The sequence below is a fragment of the Gossypium hirsutum genome, chromosome D10, assembly GCF_007990345.1.
Source record: "Gossypium hirsutum isolate 1008001.06 chromosome D10, Gossypium_hirsutum_v2.1, whole genome shotgun sequence".
NCBI lineage: Eukaryota > Viridiplantae > Streptophyta > Magnoliopsida > Malvales > Malvaceae > Gossypium > Gossypium hirsutum.
The window spans coordinates 53,826,409-53,845,523 of record NC_053446.1 but is presented as its reverse complement, the minus strand read 5'-3'; the positions used below and the strand labels follow the sequence as shown (position 1 = coordinate 53,845,523).

The 19,115-nt window shown below is 35.8% G+C and overlaps 1 protein-coding gene across 1 annotated transcript in view; it reads left to right on the top strand.

The window, feature by feature from the left end:
* LOC107916244 (uncharacterized) overlaps positions 1-19,115 on the top strand; it is a 38,794-nt gene that overhangs the window by 14,726 nt on the left and 4,953 nt on the right. The window contains 30 exon segments of the mRNA XM_016845404.2: positions 665-1,126; positions 1,214-1,534; positions 1,756-1,887; positions 1,991-2,104; positions 2,337-2,521; positions 3,329-3,437; positions 3,510-3,653; positions 4,498-4,773; positions 4,976-5,647; positions 6,290-6,505; positions 7,655-7,758; positions 8,681-8,976; positions 9,086-9,170; positions 9,808-10,515; positions 10,631-10,764; positions 10,767-10,948; positions 11,142-11,300; positions 11,378-11,541; positions 11,660-11,840; positions 11,937-12,203; positions 12,303-12,509; positions 12,784-12,838; positions 13,275-13,405; positions 13,513-13,986; positions 14,088-14,918; positions 15,015-15,091; positions 16,082-16,535; positions 16,684-16,770; positions 17,404-17,559; positions 17,689-17,873. Coding sequence (XP_016700893.2) covers positions 665-1,126; positions 1,214-1,534; positions 1,756-1,887; positions 1,991-2,104; positions 2,337-2,521; positions 3,329-3,437; positions 3,510-3,653; positions 4,498-4,773; positions 4,976-5,647; positions 6,290-6,505; positions 7,655-7,758; positions 8,681-8,976; positions 9,086-9,170; positions 9,808-10,515; positions 10,631-10,764; positions 10,767-10,948; positions 11,142-11,300; positions 11,378-11,541; positions 11,660-11,840; positions 11,937-12,203; positions 12,303-12,509; positions 12,784-12,838; positions 13,275-13,405; positions 13,513-13,986; positions 14,088-14,918; positions 15,015-15,091; positions 16,082-16,535; positions 16,684-16,770; positions 17,404-17,559; positions 17,689-17,873 — 7,568 coding nt within the window.

Genomic DNA, 19,115 nt, shown 5'->3' with positions numbered 1-19,115 from the left:
ATCAGCTTTGCTTGTGGTATTGTGCAAATTGGGCTTGCCAGTTCAGTCTCACCTTGGCATCAGTCTTCTCTTACCCTTATTGATCGCACACAAAGAAACAAAAACTTTTTGAAGATTGTCATGAATGAGGTGCTTATATGGGTTGTCAAATTCCACTCATGGGATTGGAAAGAGATATTTCCATATGATTACTTGTATACAAATCTAGTCTTGTGAGAAAGCACTATAACATTAAAACTAGATGTTTTTAGTAAATGAAATACCAGTAATCTCCATATAGGGAGTTAGCTTTCTGTATTCTCCAAAAAAAGATCAAGTGACTGGTTATTTCTTTCAACAGTCTCAAATAAATATTCTTGTGTATTTCTTTTATTCTGTAAAAATAAATATATTTCAATGTTCTCAAACAAATAGAAGATATCGTGCCTGGCTTTCTATATGATTTATTTTATTGAGGGTGGGTATGTCTGCTTGCCTTTTGGAATCTCCAGCAGAATTACCATTCTGCTAGCTTCTTATTTAGATTTTTTACTACTGTATATCGTCTTCTCTCATTAAATATTTTATTTATTTATTTATTTATTTATTTCAACCCCAAGTAACTATATTTAATTCCATTGAGTTACCTATTTGTCTATTTGTTGCTATTAATATCTTTTTACAGGTGACAATGATTAGTTTGGGGAGTGATCTATTGTTGAAGACAAAGCTGCATTCTTTGAAAATAAAGGATGAGCTTCAAGGTCGTCTGTCAGGCGATCCACAGTACTTGGCCTGCTCTGTGCTGAAAAATGACACTTCACTTCAATCCCATCAAATTTGTGGTTCACATGGAAACCAGATGTCTGAGTTGCACCTAGATGACGATGATACTTTCAAGGATGCTCTGCCTGAATTTATGTCTCTGACTGATCCTGGTGCTCTCTCACAATATATGGATATGCAGGATGCTTCTGGGTTTGAGTCTTCTGAAGTGTTAAATCATGAAAACAGTTTGTTACAAGGAAAGAGACTTTCTGGAGAGATATTTTATGAAGCTCAAGGTGGTGATGATTTGGATTTTGTATGTGTTACTTTCTCAAAGAGGGGTTCTGGTTCACCTTTTTATGATGGCATAGACACACAGGTATTTAGAATATGCATCATTGACATCCATTAAAATTCCTTCACTTGACTGAATTACACAGCTAATTGGTTCAATTGAAATTATCAGATGAGCATTCGCATGTCCAAGCTGGAGTTTTTTTGCAACAGACCAACTCTAGTTGCTTTGATTGGGTTTGGCTTGGATTTAGGCTCTATGAGTTATCCAGCAAGTGTTATGGATGTACATGAAACATTGGATGATAAATCTTTGATGAATAAAGAAAAGGCTGAAGAAAGTGGTCGTGTTGATGGGTTGCTGGGGCATGGTAAAGCTCGTGTTGTATTCTATTTGAACATGAATGTTGGTAGTGTCACTGTGTTTCTTAACAAGGAGGATGGATCTCAGTTGGCAATGTTTGTGCAAGAAAGTTTCCTGTTAGATCTTAAGGTGAAGATAAACATCTTGTTAATCACCTAATAATGTTTGTCTCTTATGGTTTCTCTTTTGCAATTTGAATTTGATTCTCATATTTTATTTTGATTTTGTTATATCTATAAACTCCAGGTCAGCTCAACTGTGGTTTTAAATTTCTTGTGCATATGTGACTTAGGATTTGGTTTCATAATTTTCTACTTTCTGACTATTTTTTAAAAACTTTTCCTACTAAGGTCCATCCGGCATCCCTTTCTATTGAAGGTACATTGGGAAATTTGAGACTTTGTGATATGTCACTTGGAACAGATAACTGCTTAGGTTGGTTATGTGATATACGTAATCCTGGGGTTGAATCCCTTATAAAGGTACATCAATGTTTATGCTGATATACATTTGCTGGCATATGAGGCATTTAGATTACTTTTGATTGTATACATGTTTGTTGGTTTCACATTTTCCTTTTTTCAGTTCAAATTCAATTCGTTCAGTGCTGGAGATGATGATTATGAAGGGTATGATTACAACTTGTTTGGGCGACTTTCTGCCGTTCGAATTGTTTTCCTCTATAGGTTTATTCAGGAGGTATGCTGGGATACAGTTTGAATTGTGTTCAGTTTTAGCATTCGCACATTAAGTTATGGTTAACGTTTTAACATTTGAAGTTCTCGCATTCACAAATAGCCAACATTTGATCATTTTTGTGTTGCACTAAGTCTAGTTGTTCACTTATTCTTAGACTATTCCCACCTTTCTTGTTCTTATCACAGTGTTTGTTATTTTGTATCTAAAAATGACTGGAAACTCGGTTCTGCAGATAACAGTTTATTTTATGGAGCTTGCCACCCCACATACTGAAGAAGTAATAAAACTTGTTGATAAAGTTGGCGATTTCGAGTGGTTAATTCAGAAATCCGAAATTGATGGGACTACTGCTTTGAAGCTGGATCTCACACTTGACACTCCTATAATTATAGTTCCAAGGAATTCACTGAGCAGAGAGTAAGTTTATACTCCGTTATCCCATGTTATTATTTAGTACTCATTTGGTTAGCCAATTTCTCTAAAATTTTGCATTAAACAATTTTGAGATTGTATGGTAAAAACTCGGAAGATCGAGAACTGCTTTCCTTGTATTCATTTAGTTTATGCTTGAATGTTAGCAAATCACATGAGTGTAAATTTACATGGCATATAGCTAACTATTTCTGTCAATATGATCAATGTTTTCTTGAACTGTAACTTCTGAAAAATGTTTCAACTTTCAATTAGCACAGTTAACATAAGTAGCACATTTCTAGGTTTGCATCTGTTTGCAAAGTTCTTTCTGTTTGTTTCTTTTTGAATGTCATTAGCCTTGTTCCTGTTTCCTCTACTTATTCTTCATAGACCTTGTATTTGGGATAAGATGCTTCGTTTATCTAAATATAAGCAAAACTGTTTGCTACATTTATGAACTGGGAAAAAAAACACTATGAAATGGTTACAGAATCACCCAATATGCTGTCAAAAACCTGCACATTACGTTAATTATCCGATCCCAATTAACAAAAATCTTATTAGGAACAAGTCTGAATTTGCACTGAGCTGAGAATCTGTCTTGAACTTTAATTTTGATCTGAATGAATATCGGGAAACTGCCTTCCTTGCTTCCCATGTAACCAAAAGTTTTGTTCCTGCCAATAAATGTAGATATGGGACTTCCTAGCAAATGCTGGAATAGGATACTTTTTAATTAGAAATTGAACTTCCCAAGATGTTTATATTACTGAATTGTGTGAATATTATTAATATATTTTCTTTTTGCAGCTTCATTCAACTTGATGTGGGTCTGCTAAAGGTCACTAATGAAATAACTTGGCATGGATTTCCTGAAAAAGACCCTTCAGCTGTTCATCTTGATGTTCTTCATGCTGAGGTATATTGCTTATGTTTATGCAGTGTCTCAACTTAGTATTAAGTTATGGTTGAAATTGTGTTAAATTTGCAGATTCTTGGAGTAAACATGTACGTGGGAATTGATGGTTGTATTGGTAAACCACTGATTCGTGAAGGCCGAGGGCTCGATGTTTATGTTAGACGGAGTTTGAGGGATGTTTTCAGAAAAGTCCCATCATTTGCTTTGGAAGTTAAGGTAATTTTTGAACTTGAAATTTTGGTGTTCTATAATTGTTAAAGTACTATAGTGGCTGCTCCATTTTGTTAGGTTGATATAGTGGGTAATATTGTGTGCATGCTAGTTAGTTGTTCCTTCATACTGAAAACTGTGGAAACTACATCTTGCATTTAAGTCTTTTCCCCTTTTATCTTTTTTCCCCTTAATAATGGCTGCAAACCTTTGTACTGGGCTAGATTCAAGTTCTTTCATACTGAAAACTGTGGAAACTACATCTTGCATTTAAGTCTTTTCCCCTTTTATCTTTTTTCCCCTTAATAATGGCTGCAAACCTTTGTACTGGGCTAGATTCAAGTTCTTGCTGTTGATACTTGTGCACAGTTACCCTATCAAAAACACGTTGGTGGCATCTGAGTCCTTCAAATTGAAGTTGGCAACCCAAAAATTAATCTTTTGTTTAGCGATTATATGAATACATAATAGACTGTCTTACACTGCCTAACTGGTTTCAGTTTTAGCACTATTAAGCACTATGACTGAACATGGACATTTCTCAGTTGTTTTCTTTAAGAACTCTCATTTTCCTATACTTTGTAATGCTGACTAGATTTGATGGCCAGCCTTGCAATAATGGTGGCTGCATTGTTTCCAAATATTTTTTTTTTCATTATTTCTTGTCATATATCAGGGGTTGTATCCCTTGCTCTCTTTTTCTTAATTTTTAACTCTTAATAGTATTTAGTTTCATTTCATAAGTTCATATTATATGAAATCTGGCTTTGTTGGATTGGAGTACCTTGCTGGTGATTCCTTTTTACAATAAAATTCTTCAGTTAATTCCTTTTGATGCTATTCTCTGCAGGTTGATTTTTTGCATGGTGTAATGTCTGATAAAGAATATGATGTTATTCTGAATTGTACAACTATGAATTTCAATGAAACCCCAAATCTGCCTCCAAGTTTCCGTGGCGGCAAATCTGGTTCTAAAGATACAATGAGGCTACTGGTTGATAAGGTCAACATGAATAGTCAGATGCTTCTATCACGTAGTGTAACTACTGTGGCAGTTGAAGTCAATTATGCATTGTTGGAATTGTGTAATGGCATTCATGAGGAATCACCTTTAGCTCGTATAGCTGTGAGTATTGATATTTATTTACTATTGTTATTGCTATTGTTTGTTTTTGAGGCTAGATATTTTATTTTCTTGTTTAATGTTTTGCTCTTGACTAAGCATGTATTGTTTGTAATAAGTAAAAAGAAAATAGCCTTGATTGGATATTTTTGAATTAGTTTGAAGTTTTATGCCTTCACTTACACATACTCTTGCTTTTTTCTAGCTAGAAGGTCTTTGGGTATCATACCGAATGACTTCATTATCAGAAACAGATTTGTATCTGACTATTCCGACCTTTTCTGTTCTGGATATCCGCTCCAATACAAAGCCTGAAATGAGACTCATGCTTGGATCTTCTGCTGATGCTTCGAAACAAGCTTCCAATGGAAACTTTCCACATTTATTAAACAAGCGTAGCTCGAGCAGAGTGAATCCTGAAGCCTGTTTTGAAAATGTACCCATTTCAACGATGTTCTTAATGGATTACAGATGGCGACTATCCTCCCAATCATTTGTGCTTCGGGTTCAGCAGCCTCGAGTACTTGTTGTGCCGGATTTCCTTCTTGCTTTGGGTGAGTTTTTTGTACCAGCATTGGGGGCAATAACTGGAAGGGAAGAAACGATGGACCCAAAGAACGATCCAATAAGTAAAAATAATAGCATCGTGCTTTCTGATAGTATTTATAAACAGGAAGATGATGTTGTGCACTTGTCACCGAGTAGACAGTTGGTTGCCGATTCCCATGGCATTTATGAGTATACGTATGATGGTTGTGGAAAGACTATCATTTTAAGTGAAGAGAATGATGCTAAGGAGTCTCACTCTACAAGTTTTTGTCCTATTGTTATCATTGGATGTGGTAAGAGGTTGCGATTTGTCAACGTGAAAATTGAGGTATTTGTGCTTCTAAACTTTTGTGTTTTGTTTGATATTGTTCAGCTACTTTGCATAAATGAATATGCCAATGAGAATGTCAGACATGAACTGGAAATATTTCTGAGTACAAGTGTTCGAATGTCTGTTTTGTATTGCATTTTTTGTCATCATATAAAATAGCCAACCACATAATCATTATGAATAAAGTCCATTGCATTTCACAACTAATTCTAAATGATCACACTAAAATGGTAATAGTTCCAGCTAATGGTCAACACCTGCGTGACCAGGATATTTGTGGGCATTGGCAAAGTGATCTTAGCTGTCACTTCTCATTTGGTTATTTGCTTGGCATACCTATTAAGTATGAAATTGGTGAATTTTACATACTGGAAAATATAGTTTGGCTTCAAGAATATGTTGTTCTAAAAGTGTTATAATGTGGAATACTGTTCCCTGTATAATGAGAGGTTATTATGGCTTGTCTTATGGTTGAGTTATTCATATTCATACTCTCTATAAAGAGCAAAGCTTATATGTTATGTTTTTGTTATCGAGTATTTGATGGTCATGATCGAGAATTTCTGTCATGTAACTTTTATCAGAATTGTCTTTATTTTATAAACTTCTTGATTGTATTTTTAAAAATATCTCCATCAGAATGGTTCACTTTTGAGAAAGCATACATACTTGGGCAATGATAGCAGCTATTCAGTCTCACCAGAAGATGATGTTGATATATTGTTGATGGATAATTTAAGTTCTGATGGAGACAAGAAGAATGTAGATAGTATGGAGCTAATAAACGCTTCAAAGGCTTCTTCAGATTTAGAAGACAACCAGAATTCTGTGGAGAGTTTCACTTTTGAAGCTCAGGTATGTATAATTCCTTCAAAAGTTGCATATTTTAGATAATTCTTCAAGGTGGAGTTTTTTAAAGTGAAAAACCTGTAGTTGTTGGCTTTTCACATTAAAGCCTATATTGTTATTGAGATTTTCCTGCTCACAACTCTGGTTTCACTTTGCTGCCAGCATGTACTTTCCACCCTAGCCCTCTTCTAAAACAATGGATTTTATGATCCTTTTATTTGGTTTTATGCTAGATTTTGTGTTCTTTGAAGTCAATAATTAAAATAGATAAGTTTTTCTCTTGAATATTCTGAAGGGATTGTGGCAGTCTAAATTTCAAGCTGTTGAACGTTTTGTAATGTATTAGCATATGAATGTTTGTGCTCATCTTGGTTTCACTCTGTAAATTGAATGTTACTAAAATATCGGTTTGACATTGCCTCTTTTTTTGGGACATGGTTTTGGAACATTGTTGTATCTTATTAATATTTCTTGCTATGCTGAAATGAGGCAGTTAATGGGAAAGATTTCCAATAATTAGCATCTGCATACATCTTATATTGTTTTGTCTACTCTCTGCTGCAATCATTATTCTATCAACTTTTTCAACTGTTGCTTCAAAGTTTGAACGTGCTCCGTTCCTGAATCCTGTCTCTGGTGCTGCAAAATGAAATAGATTGTTAGGAAACTAAATGAAACAAATACTAACTTGATAAAATATGCCTTGGAATGAGATATGCATTTCTTAATAATTATGTAAATTGCACCTCCTCAGTAAGAGTGGCAGTGGTTTACAGAAAGCTCCTTGCTTGCTTATGCATATGGAGCTGAGTTTGACCAAATGTTAGCATGCCTGTATCTGTGAAAGTTTGCATTTATAGTCCACTGGCAGTATAGGCTTGCTGTCTACCTAGTTTTAACATCGGGCTTTATTTAAGACCTTTCTTAATTGTCCTTGCTGTTGCTGTAGTTCTCAGCACAATGATTCTTGCATCATATAAGCATTGTATTATCAAGAGTTGACAAATAGGGATCTAGAAGTGGTTCATTCATTGGTTTGAAACTTTGGAAAACATTTATATTACTTGGCTAATTGGGATCCATCTCTCATCATTCCTGAAATCTATTTTTTTCTGATTTGACAATACCTGATTAAACTTTCTCATCTGTTGTTAGGTTGTTTCTCCAGAGTTTACCTTTTTTGATGGTACAAAGTCTTACTTGGATGATTCGTCTTACGGTGAAAAGCTTTTACGTGCAAAAATGGACTTGAACTTCATGTAAGAGCTGCACCCGATCTGGTTTCTATATTTTTGTATATTCTCATGGTTATTTTCATTTTGCTGGTGTGTGATAAGAGGCAGCAAATGATTTCTCAGAGGATTTTTTCTTTCTGCTGTTTAGTGTGAAAACTGGTACGAGAAAAATAAGTAGGAGCGTTTGGTTTTTAAGTTACAAATAAAATTGACATAAAATATAGTTGCAGTGAAGATTTGATATATGGTTGCAAACATGATCTAAGCCACAGAAAATTTGCTCTCTCTCTCTCTCCCTCCCTCCCTCCCTCTCTCTCTCTCTCTAACATGTACACTTCTGTGACGTCAGATAGGTAGATAAGGATATGTGTATATGACTAGCCCATAATATGCGTATGCTTGTCTTGATTTACCCACGTATGGATGGAATCCATGCAATCTTATATCTTATGTCTGTGTATGTATTGATTCCTTACTGTTTGTGGAATGTTAATATGGAAATCAAACTAGTACACATCGATGTAATTATTCTTTATGTTGACATTTATTTGGTCAGTTTGAGTTTTATGCTAACTTAAAAGAGAAGTAACTATAACTAACCGTATTACAATCTTATTTATTTTTCCTTAACAGAACATAACATGTAAGTTGTCTGCAATATCTTGTGTGGAACTATTAATATACATGACTAATGATAGGTCCTATTGACTTTAATGTTGTTATGCTATTCAGTAACTTCTCTCTGTTGGTTTTTGTTATTCTCTATATTAGTGTAAACATTCTCTCTCTGTCTCTCTTTATATTTTTCCCTTCTATTTTTCTGAATGTTCATGTTTATTTCCATACATGGTTTTTGAACAATATTCTTTTTGGCATTTTAATGAAAATCAAGCTTTTGGTCAGAATAATGTAAATGTTTTCTCTTGTATATTTATCTTATGAATAGGTATGCATCAAAGGAGAATGATACCTGGATTCGTGCTTTGGTGAAGGATCTGACTGTTGAGGCTGGTTCTGGTCTTATCATTTTGGATCCACTGGATATCTCGGGGGGATATACTTCCATCAAAGACAAAACAAACATGTCTTTGATGTTAACTGATATTTGTATTCATCTTTCATTAGGTGTAATTTCTCTTATACTTAACCTACTGAACCAAGCAGCTGCAGCATTACAGTTTGGAAATTCAATTCCTCTAGCTCCTTGCATCAATTTTGACAGAATTTGGGTGTCGCCTAAAGGTTTTCTTCAATTTAGTTGAAATAGTATGATGCTTTATCTTAATTATTTTTTTTTTAACATTCTGTTTCTTTTTGGTTTTCTCTTTCTGTCTTGTTTTAATGTCTGCAGAAAATGGATCTCATAACAATCTTACTATTTGGAGGCCACAGGCTCCAGCAAACTATGTTATATTGGGGGATTGTGTGACATCTAGGTAAAAGATGATTTTCCATGTTTCAACCATGGCATATATCCAAATTAAAACGAAATCCTGGTCTATGCTGTTAACTCCTACCTTTATGGGAATGATGTACGGGCTTTTTTCTGAGGATGAGTTGGGTGTTTAATGGGCCATGTTTTTGTTTTTAGTCTGAATATCTGTCTTTGGGTCTTTTTTGATTTCTGGGGAAATGTTTTTTGGCTGAGATAGATTATGACTGGGAAGTGGGGCTAGGAAGATGTCTTTGAAGAGAGTATTTATTTTTCTTTTTGATATTTTAAGATGGAAATGCTTGACAGTTTTAGTATTATTTACTACGAGCCTTAGGTTTAGTAAAATTTCAAGATTTGGAACTAATATTAGTCGTCTCTTTGACATTAATGCTCTTCCATGTTTCTGTTGACTCTTCTTTTCTTTTTCTTTAATATTTAATGGCTCTTTTTATTTCTGCACTTTGTTCTGGCTATTGCTTCTTTCACTGAGTTTACTTTTTGAAGAAAGATATTATCCAGCTTTCCTGAATGTAAATGGTGTTTTTAATGTAATTACTTGTATCTGCTACATTTATATTTTTTTCATTAATATCTTAAGCTTTTACTATTAATATGGTTTTCCTTCTATTGTTCTCTAGGCCAATTCCTCCTTCACAGGTTGTACTAGCAGTAAGTAATACATATGGCCGTGTGCGGAAGCCAGTGGGTTTTAATCTTATTGGCTCTCTCTCTCGTGTCCTTGGATTGGAAGGAGAGGATGACCATTCTGATGTTGACAGTGACTGTTGCCTTTGGATGCCAGTTCCGCCCCTAGGGTATACTTCAATGGGTTGCATAGCAAATATAGGCAAACATCCACCACCAAATCATGCTGTATATTGCCTGCGCTCTGACCTTGTAACATCTACAACTTATTCAGAATGCATGATGATCATACCATCAAATCAGCATTTTGCTTCTGGATTTAGCATCTGGCGTTTGGACAATGTTATTGGATCATTTTCTGCCCATTCTTCAACCACATGCCCGTCCAGAGAAAATAGTACTGACCTGAGTCATCTACTACTATGGAATTCAGTTTTGTCCTATGCATCTATTAAGGAATCTATTCCTGGGTTTGCTGTGGATAATGATCGTGCTAGTCAGAAAAAAGGTGACCAGAGCGCTAGTTCATCTGGATGGAGCATTCTCAGGTCAATATCAAAAGCAAGTAGTTGTTATGTGTCAACCCGTCACTTTGAGAGAATGTGGTGGGATGTAGGCAGTGAACATCGTAGACCGGTGTCAATTTGGCGGCCTATATCTCGCCGTGGTTATGCCACAGTGGGTGATTGCATTGTGGAAGGGTTAGTTCTCTTTATATTGGAACGTTTCTTTGTTAAGCTCTTTATCATAGATATCTTTTGGTCTCTTTATGAGTTTCTGTTGACATTTGCCATTGTATTTTTCCCCCTTTTCCAGCTTAGAACCCCCTGCTCAGGGTTTGATCTTTAAGTCTGATGATCCAGAAATCTCTGCAAAGCCGGTAAAATTTATAAAAGTGGCCCAAATTACAGGGAAAGGTCTTGATGAAGTTTTCTTCTGGTACCCAATTGCTCCCCTGGTTATGCTTCTTTGGGGTGTGTGGTTTCCAGAACAGATGAAACCCCATGCGTGGATTCTTTGTGCTGCCCAAGGATGGATCTTGTTAACCCAGCCAACATTCCTGAAATGCCAATTTCAAAATCTTCAACCTCAAAGGCACACCAGTGCTGGAGCCTTTGGAAAGTTGAAAATCAGGTAAATAGAATGCTCGTTAAACTCAGTCCGTGATTGTCTATCATTTTTAAAAATGAAACAAATGTCTATTAAAAAGTACGCTTTTTTATTGAAGCTCATATCTGATATAATCTTAGTCTATGCCTGTTTATTGTCTGAATTTTACTTGGAAGAAAAAAATAATAATGATGTTTTGCTTCCTGTTTCTCTGTAGGCTTGTACTTTTCTTGCATGCTCTGATACAAAAAAGCCATCAACACGGTTGGCTTACACTATTGGTGATTATGTGAAGCCGAAGACACGGGAAAACGTTACTGCTGAGATTAAACTAAGATACTTCTCTCTAACTGTTTTAGACAGCCTACATGGAATGGTATGTTTTCTAAACTAATGACCTGGACCTTTTGACATGATTTGCCTTATTTTTATGATGTATTTGTACTGTTTCAGATGACACCACTATTTGATGTGACTATTGCTAATATCAAGTTGGCGACACACGGTCGGTTGGAGGCTATGAATGCAGTCCTCGTTGCTTCTATTGCTGCTTCAACCTTTAATACGCAACTAGAAGCATGGGAGCCCTTGGTGGAGCCATTTGATGGCATATTCAAGTTTGTTTCTTCCTCGTTCTAGTTACTATTTTTTCCCTAATGAGAGTGGCAAAAGTGCACAAGCTTTTAATGAGTTTGGTGTTCTTTGTAATAATTATTTCTCTTTTTCCTTTTTAAGGTTCGAAACATATGATGCGGATGTGAATTCACCTTCAAGACTTGGGAAGAGGATGCGCATTGCTGCCACCAACATTGTGAATGTAAATGTCAGTGCTGCAAATCTTGAAACTTTAGTAGGGACCATTCTATCATGGAGACGACAGTTAGAGCTTGAACAAAAAACGACCAAGCTGATTGAGGTCAATTGGAACTTGCATCTTGATTTTGGTTTAAGAAGATGCTGAGCTGATTTCTATACTGCACTTTCAAACATCTGACTAGTTATTCTTTTTCAGGAGGCTCGTGCTCATTCTGGACATGAAGATATGGCCTTTTCTGCCCTGGATGAAGAGGATTTACAAACATTGACAGTAGAGAATAAGCTTGGTGATGACCTGTTCCTGAAAAGAATTGAGCAAGATTCAAATGTGGTTGACCAACTTCATCATGGTGACTGTGCTTCAGTTTGGATTCCTCCTCCAAGGTTCTCAGACAGGTTAAATGTTGCGGAGGAATCTAGGGAAGCACGCTATTCTGTTGCTGTGCAGATTCTTTTTGCCAAGGTTCTATTATGATTGATGCTTTTGCAACATCAGTTCTCTTCTTTTTTCTTTGTAGCCTAATTACTTGTAAACAGAAATATGACCCGGTGTATTTGGCAGGATTTACCTTTAATCAATGATGGTAATAGCCATAACTTCTTTTGTGTTTTGCGCCTTGTCGTTGATGGTCAAGCAACAGATCAGCAAAAACTTTTCCCTCAGAGTGCGAGGACAAGATGTGTGAAGCCCTTAGTTTCAGACATGGAGCATCAAAATAAAGGCATTGCAAAGTGGAACGAAATTTTCATATTCGAAGTTCCTCGAAAGGTCTGTTTTGTTTTTGTTGTTTTTGCTTATTGACTGTTACAGTAGGCATGGTTTAGTTTGTGGTCTTCAGTAAAAATTGCTAATATATTCATATTTCTGGAATTAAGGTATGTTAGCTAATTAAAAGTAGTAAAATATTCCATCATAGTAAAATATCACGTTATGATAGGCACAATTAAGGGAAATCTGCAATGTGGTTCTGTTTCGCGAGAGCTGGTAAGCACTAGCTGTTAATTTCCCAATTGCTAAGGTATTTTTGCATGTGCTGTTGTAGGGGGTTGCAAAATTGGAGGTGGAGGTAACAAACCTTTCAGCAAAAGCTGGTAAAGGTATGTTTTATTGGTGCGTGAACTTGAGTTAAAATGGAATTGACATAAAACTAGATATTGAATTTTTTTTTTCTGGTTTTTGTTGCTTGTGATGCTAAATCTGCGTGACTCTTATACTTTTATGAGTTGATGCCTGTTGCATTTATTTTCATGTATATTTTGGTAACAAGAACACTATTTATATAGCCGTAGAAATTTGTATGATGATTTTTTCTATTCATTATAGTGTGGTTCACTTGTTATTCTTCTCTTCCTTTGTTCTCTTCTATGTATTAATTTGTGTTTTATTTAGTTCTGTCTCATGATCTTTCTAGGTTTATAATTTCTTGTAGGTTTATAATTTTTTTTATAATACATCAAATAGTCGGTCATCCTCTTTACTCAAACTTGAACATGTATACGTTTGTTCTCTTGATCTTGTAATTTAATAAAGCAGGTGAAGTTGTTGGTGCACTTTCTTTTCCTGTTGGACATGGTGCCAGTATTTTAAAGAAGGTATCTTCATCAAGGATTCTGTCTCAAATAAATGATATTCAGAATGTTGAATCATATCCCTTGAGGAGAAAGGTGAGCCCCTCTTTTCTGCATCTTTGGTCTAAAAGGTTCTATATTTCTTTGTTTCAATGGATTTTAGTATCTGACATATATTTATTGTCCCTCTGTTACTGGTTCAGTCCAACAATACTGAAGATACTCATGACCATGGATACCTCTCTATTTCGACATCTTATTTTGAGAGGAACACAACTGCAAATTTTCAAAGAGATGCAGAAAGCAAGGATGCTTCTCCTAAGGATATTGGTTTCTGGATTAGGTTTGGAAAAGAGGGTTCATGGGAGAGCATTCGTTCGCTGCTTCCGTTGTCAGTAGTTCCCAAATCATTACAAAGTGAATTTATTGCAATGGAAGTTGTCATGAAAAATGGAAAGAAGCATGCTATTTTCAGGGGCCTTGCAACAGTTGTAAATGATTCTGATATTAATTTGGATATTTCAGTATGTCATGCATCAATGATTCAGGATTCAGGATCAAGCAGTCATAACATTTTGGTGGAAGAAATCTTTGAGAATCAACGCTATCAACCAAATTCTGGTCAAGGCAATGATCCCCCGCTCTGGAGCACCAAAGACTTCTCATATTCTTCAAAGGTGAGTGATTTTGCGTGCTAACAGTTGTCACATTCTTGGGATTTATTTCTTGTGTAACTGTCGATATGTATTTGTTTCTTATATCCTCCTTTATCTTGAAGGATTTCTTTGAACCTCCCCTTCCCAGTGGGTGGGAATGGATATCAACATGGAGTATTGATAAATCCCAATTTGTTGATGAAGACGGCTGGGCTTATGGTCCTGACTATCAAAATTTGAGATGGCCCCCAACTTCTTCGAAGTCACATGTTAAATCTAGTCATGGTGTGCGCAGGAGGCGTTGGATCAGAAGAAGGCAACAAATTGCTGAGCGCGGAAAAAGTTGCATAAAGAGTGACTTCACTTGCATAAGTCCTGGATGTTCTACTGTTTTACCATGGAGAAGTACATCTAAAGCATCTGATCAATGTTTACGCATTCGTCCTTGTGTTGATCATCCTCAGCCCCCGTACACTTGGGGTCGTGCCATTGTTGCTGGTGTCAGTTCTAGTTTCGTTAGTGGAAAGGACCAGCCTTTCTTGGATCTAGGTTCACTATATAGACAAGATTCTTTTCCACAAGGAAACAAAATGCCCAATTTTGCTCTCCATTTGAGTCAACTTGAGAAGAAGGATGTACTTCTTTGTTGTTGCCCTACTGTTGGGAGTAAACAGATATGGCTCAGTGTAGGTGCAGATGCATCAGCCCTGCCTACAGAGCTTAATCAACCTGTTTATGACTGGAAGATATCTGTCAATTCTCCATTGAAGTTGGAAAATCGACTTCCTTGTCCTGCTGCATTCACAATATGGGAAAAGGAAAAAGAAGGGAACTATATTGAGCGAGAGCATGGTATGATTTTTTCACGCAATAGTGCTCAAATATATTCAGTGGACATCAGAAGACCTGTATATCTTACATTTCGTGTACAGGGTGGTTGGGTTTTGGAAAAGGTAATGAGTTTTACTTTGTTTGGATAGTGCATTGTGTTTGCTCATCTGCATGCCAATGTGTATTAAAGCTTGTGGTCAATGCATTATTATTTGCAGGACCCAGTTCTTATTCTGGATCTTTCTTCCAGTGCTCACATTTCATCTTTCTGGATGTTCCACCAGCGAAGTAAAAGGTTTGTCTCTTTTTCTTTTCATGGATGGGAGCTCCTAAAAGTTTTCCTTCCTACATCTCTTATTGATTTGTCAGTATGGGAGGATACTGCATAAATTGCTACATTCTTTTCCTATGCTGCTTACTTGCAATATTTGGGTCCTTTTTTCCTTAATTCAAATACTAATTGTTATGAATGAGGTTTAATACAAACTGGACTTAACCTTCTTTCAGAAATTTTATTTTGGTTTGACAGATTTTTTCCCTCAGAACAAATGCATATTTAAGCAGTTTAGATTTTATATACACCTATTTCAATGCACAAGGTATCAGAAAGGATACTATGGTTTCATTTTAGTTTCTACTTTGATATTTAGATCGACATTTGGTTTTCACTACATCCTTTATATATATAAAGAATCCTAATTCGATATTGATATAGAAATTCTGCATAATGTGTTTGTTGCTTTCTACTTATATATATATATATCCCCCTGCTAAATTAGTTATAGGTTTTTGTCAGACGTAAATTTGTTGTGATCTTAAATATGTAAGAATCCTTGTCTGATTGTTTATGCATGATATTTTCTGGTGCCCCCTTTCTTCACTAGGTGTAGTTCGCTACTTATGAAAAGCAATGGAAGTAAACTATATTTCACTCATGTATGTTTGCTCCTTGATAATGGTTAGTTCAAAGTGTACAGAAACCTGAGCAAATGGTGTTAAATTTGATGCCATGTTTCTCTATATCTTTTACTGACATTGGAGTCATGAGATAAGTGAAAGGAATATATATATATGATTCTTGATCATGCATGTTCATGATCAACTTTGTTGGAATTTATTTACTGAAAGAAAGGCACTTTGATGAAATTTTCACGGTAAAGGGATAAATTAGTCACTAATTGTGTGAATGGTAGGCTGTAAATTCTCTTTTAAGTGTTTTTTCTTTCCTAGTAAAAAAACCCTCAGACTTATGCAGTACGCATGATCTCATCACATGGTTTTACAGGAGATTGCGTGTGAGCATTGAAAGTGATATGGGGGGTACCAATGCTGCGCCAAAAACAATAAGGTTTTTTGTTCCATATTGGATCATCAATGATTCATCTCTGCCTCTAGCTTATCAAGTGGTAGAAATTGAAGGTTCAGATAGTGCAGACACTGATTCACACTCACTCTCTAGAGCAGTTAAATCTGCAAGAACAGTTTTGAGGACCCCTTCTTACTCGATGGAAAGGAGAAACTCTGGTCTGAGGAGAAACATCCAAGTACTTGAAGCTATCGAGGACACCAGTCCAATAGCAAGTATGCTTTCCCCACAAGATTCTGCTGGTCGTAGTGGTGTTATGTTGTTTCCATCACAGAAAGATACATATGTGTCCCCACGGGTTGGCATTTCTGTGGCTATTCGTGATTCTGAAATTTACAGTCCTGGTATTTCTCTTCTTGAGCTTGAAAAGAAGGTAGGTCAAGAATCAAAATGCTCAAGTACTTAAGAATCTTGTTTCCTCTCTTTTGTGGGGTTGGTGGAGAGGGGTACTGCTTCTGTTAAATTGTTTTGTGGTGTTTCAGATATTGGTGTTGCTGACTGATATGTAACTTCTATTCCAGGAACGTGTTGCTGTAAAAGCATTCGGTTCAGATGGGTCGTACTATAAGCTTTCAGCTATAGTGAATATGACCTCAGACAGAACAAAGGTGGAAACCTGTCTTTAAAAAATTGCTGTTGCTGGATTTTATTGTGGTTCTTGGTTCCATTCTCTGGCAATACTATAGTAGTTTTATTATTTTATTTCTTAACACATTTTTTCCCTCATTTTGGCTTCTTCTTTTGCATCTCTGTCTCTCACTCCAAAATAATAATAATAGTGTAATAGTGTTTCTACTTCTGAAAGTTGTAGCCACCCGTATAAACTTTGACCTTCATTTGTTTCATGCTTAATTGAGATTTTTATAATCTATGCTATCTTTCCTTTTCCCTCTTCTGGCCTAGATATAATTGCCGATAGGCATTAAGATCATTGCAGCCTCGATCTCAGAAACAGTTCTTGCCTTGTGTATTACTTACTTTATCCCTGTGTTGGCATTTACTGACCCGGAAATTCTGGGTCAGACTATGTTCTTTACTGTAGATTATCTGAGTAACCTATAGTTTTGTAAATCATCACTATTAAGCGTGCTTCTACTAGTATTGAATTAGAATATAAAGGATGTTATAATAGATTTGTAAGTTTATATTGATTTAGATTTTGAAACAGCTTTAAAAATAGTTAATGTTTATTTATGGATATACTGTTTGGTGAATAACTACTAAAAATGGTTGATGTTCAGGTCATTCATCTTCAGCCATACATGCTGTTTATCAACAGGATAGGTTTAAGCCTTTGCCTGCGACAGTGTGATTCTCATACAGTGGAATGGATCCATCCCACTGATCCTCCAAAACCAATTGGGTGGCAGGGTTCTTCAAAACTTGAGCTTTTGAAGGTTGTGTAAATCAGTCATTCATCATCATCATCATCATCATCATCATCATCATCATCATCATCATCATCATCGTCGTCGTCATTGTATCCACTTTAACTGAATGGACTTTTTCTTTTTTTTTTATTTCAGTTGCGTGTAGATGGATATGACTGGAGTACACCGTTCAGTGTTTCTAATGAAGGCGTGATGCGTGTTTCTTTGAAAAATGGCAATGGAAGTGATCAGTTATTTTTTAAGGTTGAAGTTAGGAGTGGAACAAAAAGCTCACGCTACGAAGTTATTTTCCGCCATAATTCCTCATCCAGTCCTTACAGGTTACATGATACACCTATGTTACATACTTTTAAAATTTACTTAAATACTCACAGAATGGTTGATGGGGTAGAGGATTTTATGTTTCCCATTGTATTCTCTTTACTTTTTCCCATTTACTACTCTTAATTACCAAGCTTATAAGGCTGGCAATTTGGTGGTTGAGTTGAGTTCTAGTTGGAGCAGCAAGTTGAGTCATTTTGGGGTTTGGTTATGGTATGATCATCTTATCTTTGGGTTCAAACTGCTCGGTTCTGGGTTGTGACTTTTTAAAATGATTTTGTTAAGCATCTAACTAAAAACCAATTGGCGATAGGTGGTGGGGCTGAACTTAATGTAAGGCAATAGGAAACCTAATGTTTAACAGGTATGGGATAACACCAATTAACACTTCTCCCCAGGTGTATCTCTCAAGGCCTACATGTGAAGAACCTCACCAAGGGTCATCAACTTTACATAGGATTAGGTAGGAAGAACAAAACAAACATGGGCTCTGCTACCATGTTAAGCATCCAACCTAAAACTAGTTGGTAATAGGTTAAGGGGATAAATTTTCATATATGACCATAGGAAACCTAATACTTAATGGGTGTGGGATAACATCAATTAACTGATTTCAAACAGTGCTCAAGTCCTAGTGACGCAGGAGCTTTTCTTTTTATTATAATATTTTATTATGTCAGTTTTATCTTATTATATTTTATTTAAGCATGGGATATATATTATAGAGGGCTAGGGTTATTAAATATCATTAGGATTTAAACCTAGGGCTAGGGATAAAATTTTGTTTACATGAAAGCCTAGTAACTTTACTTGCAAGAAAGAAAGTCTATATAAATAAGTTGTAGGCTTTACAGCCATAATAATTATCATCATTATTATTGAATTAATAGAAAAACTAGAGGCTTTCTATAACCCTAAGTTTTCTAGGGTTTCATCTTCTTTCCTATTCATTTGTTCAGCCCTAATTCGTTTAGTTAATACTGTTTTCTCCCCTAAACCACACCACCTTGTCATTTTTTAGATTATTTATATTTTAGTATTGATCTTCCAATGCAAAAGCAATTGGCAATAAGCCCAACTTGAATATAAGATCATAGAAAACTCAAGACTTAACAGATGCGGGTTAAAACCCCCATCACATGTAGTTCAACAAGCATTTGGACAGCCTCACCTGGGTTAATAGGTAGTAAGAGCAAAACACACTATACTCAACTTGGATATAAGATCACGAGAAACCCAAG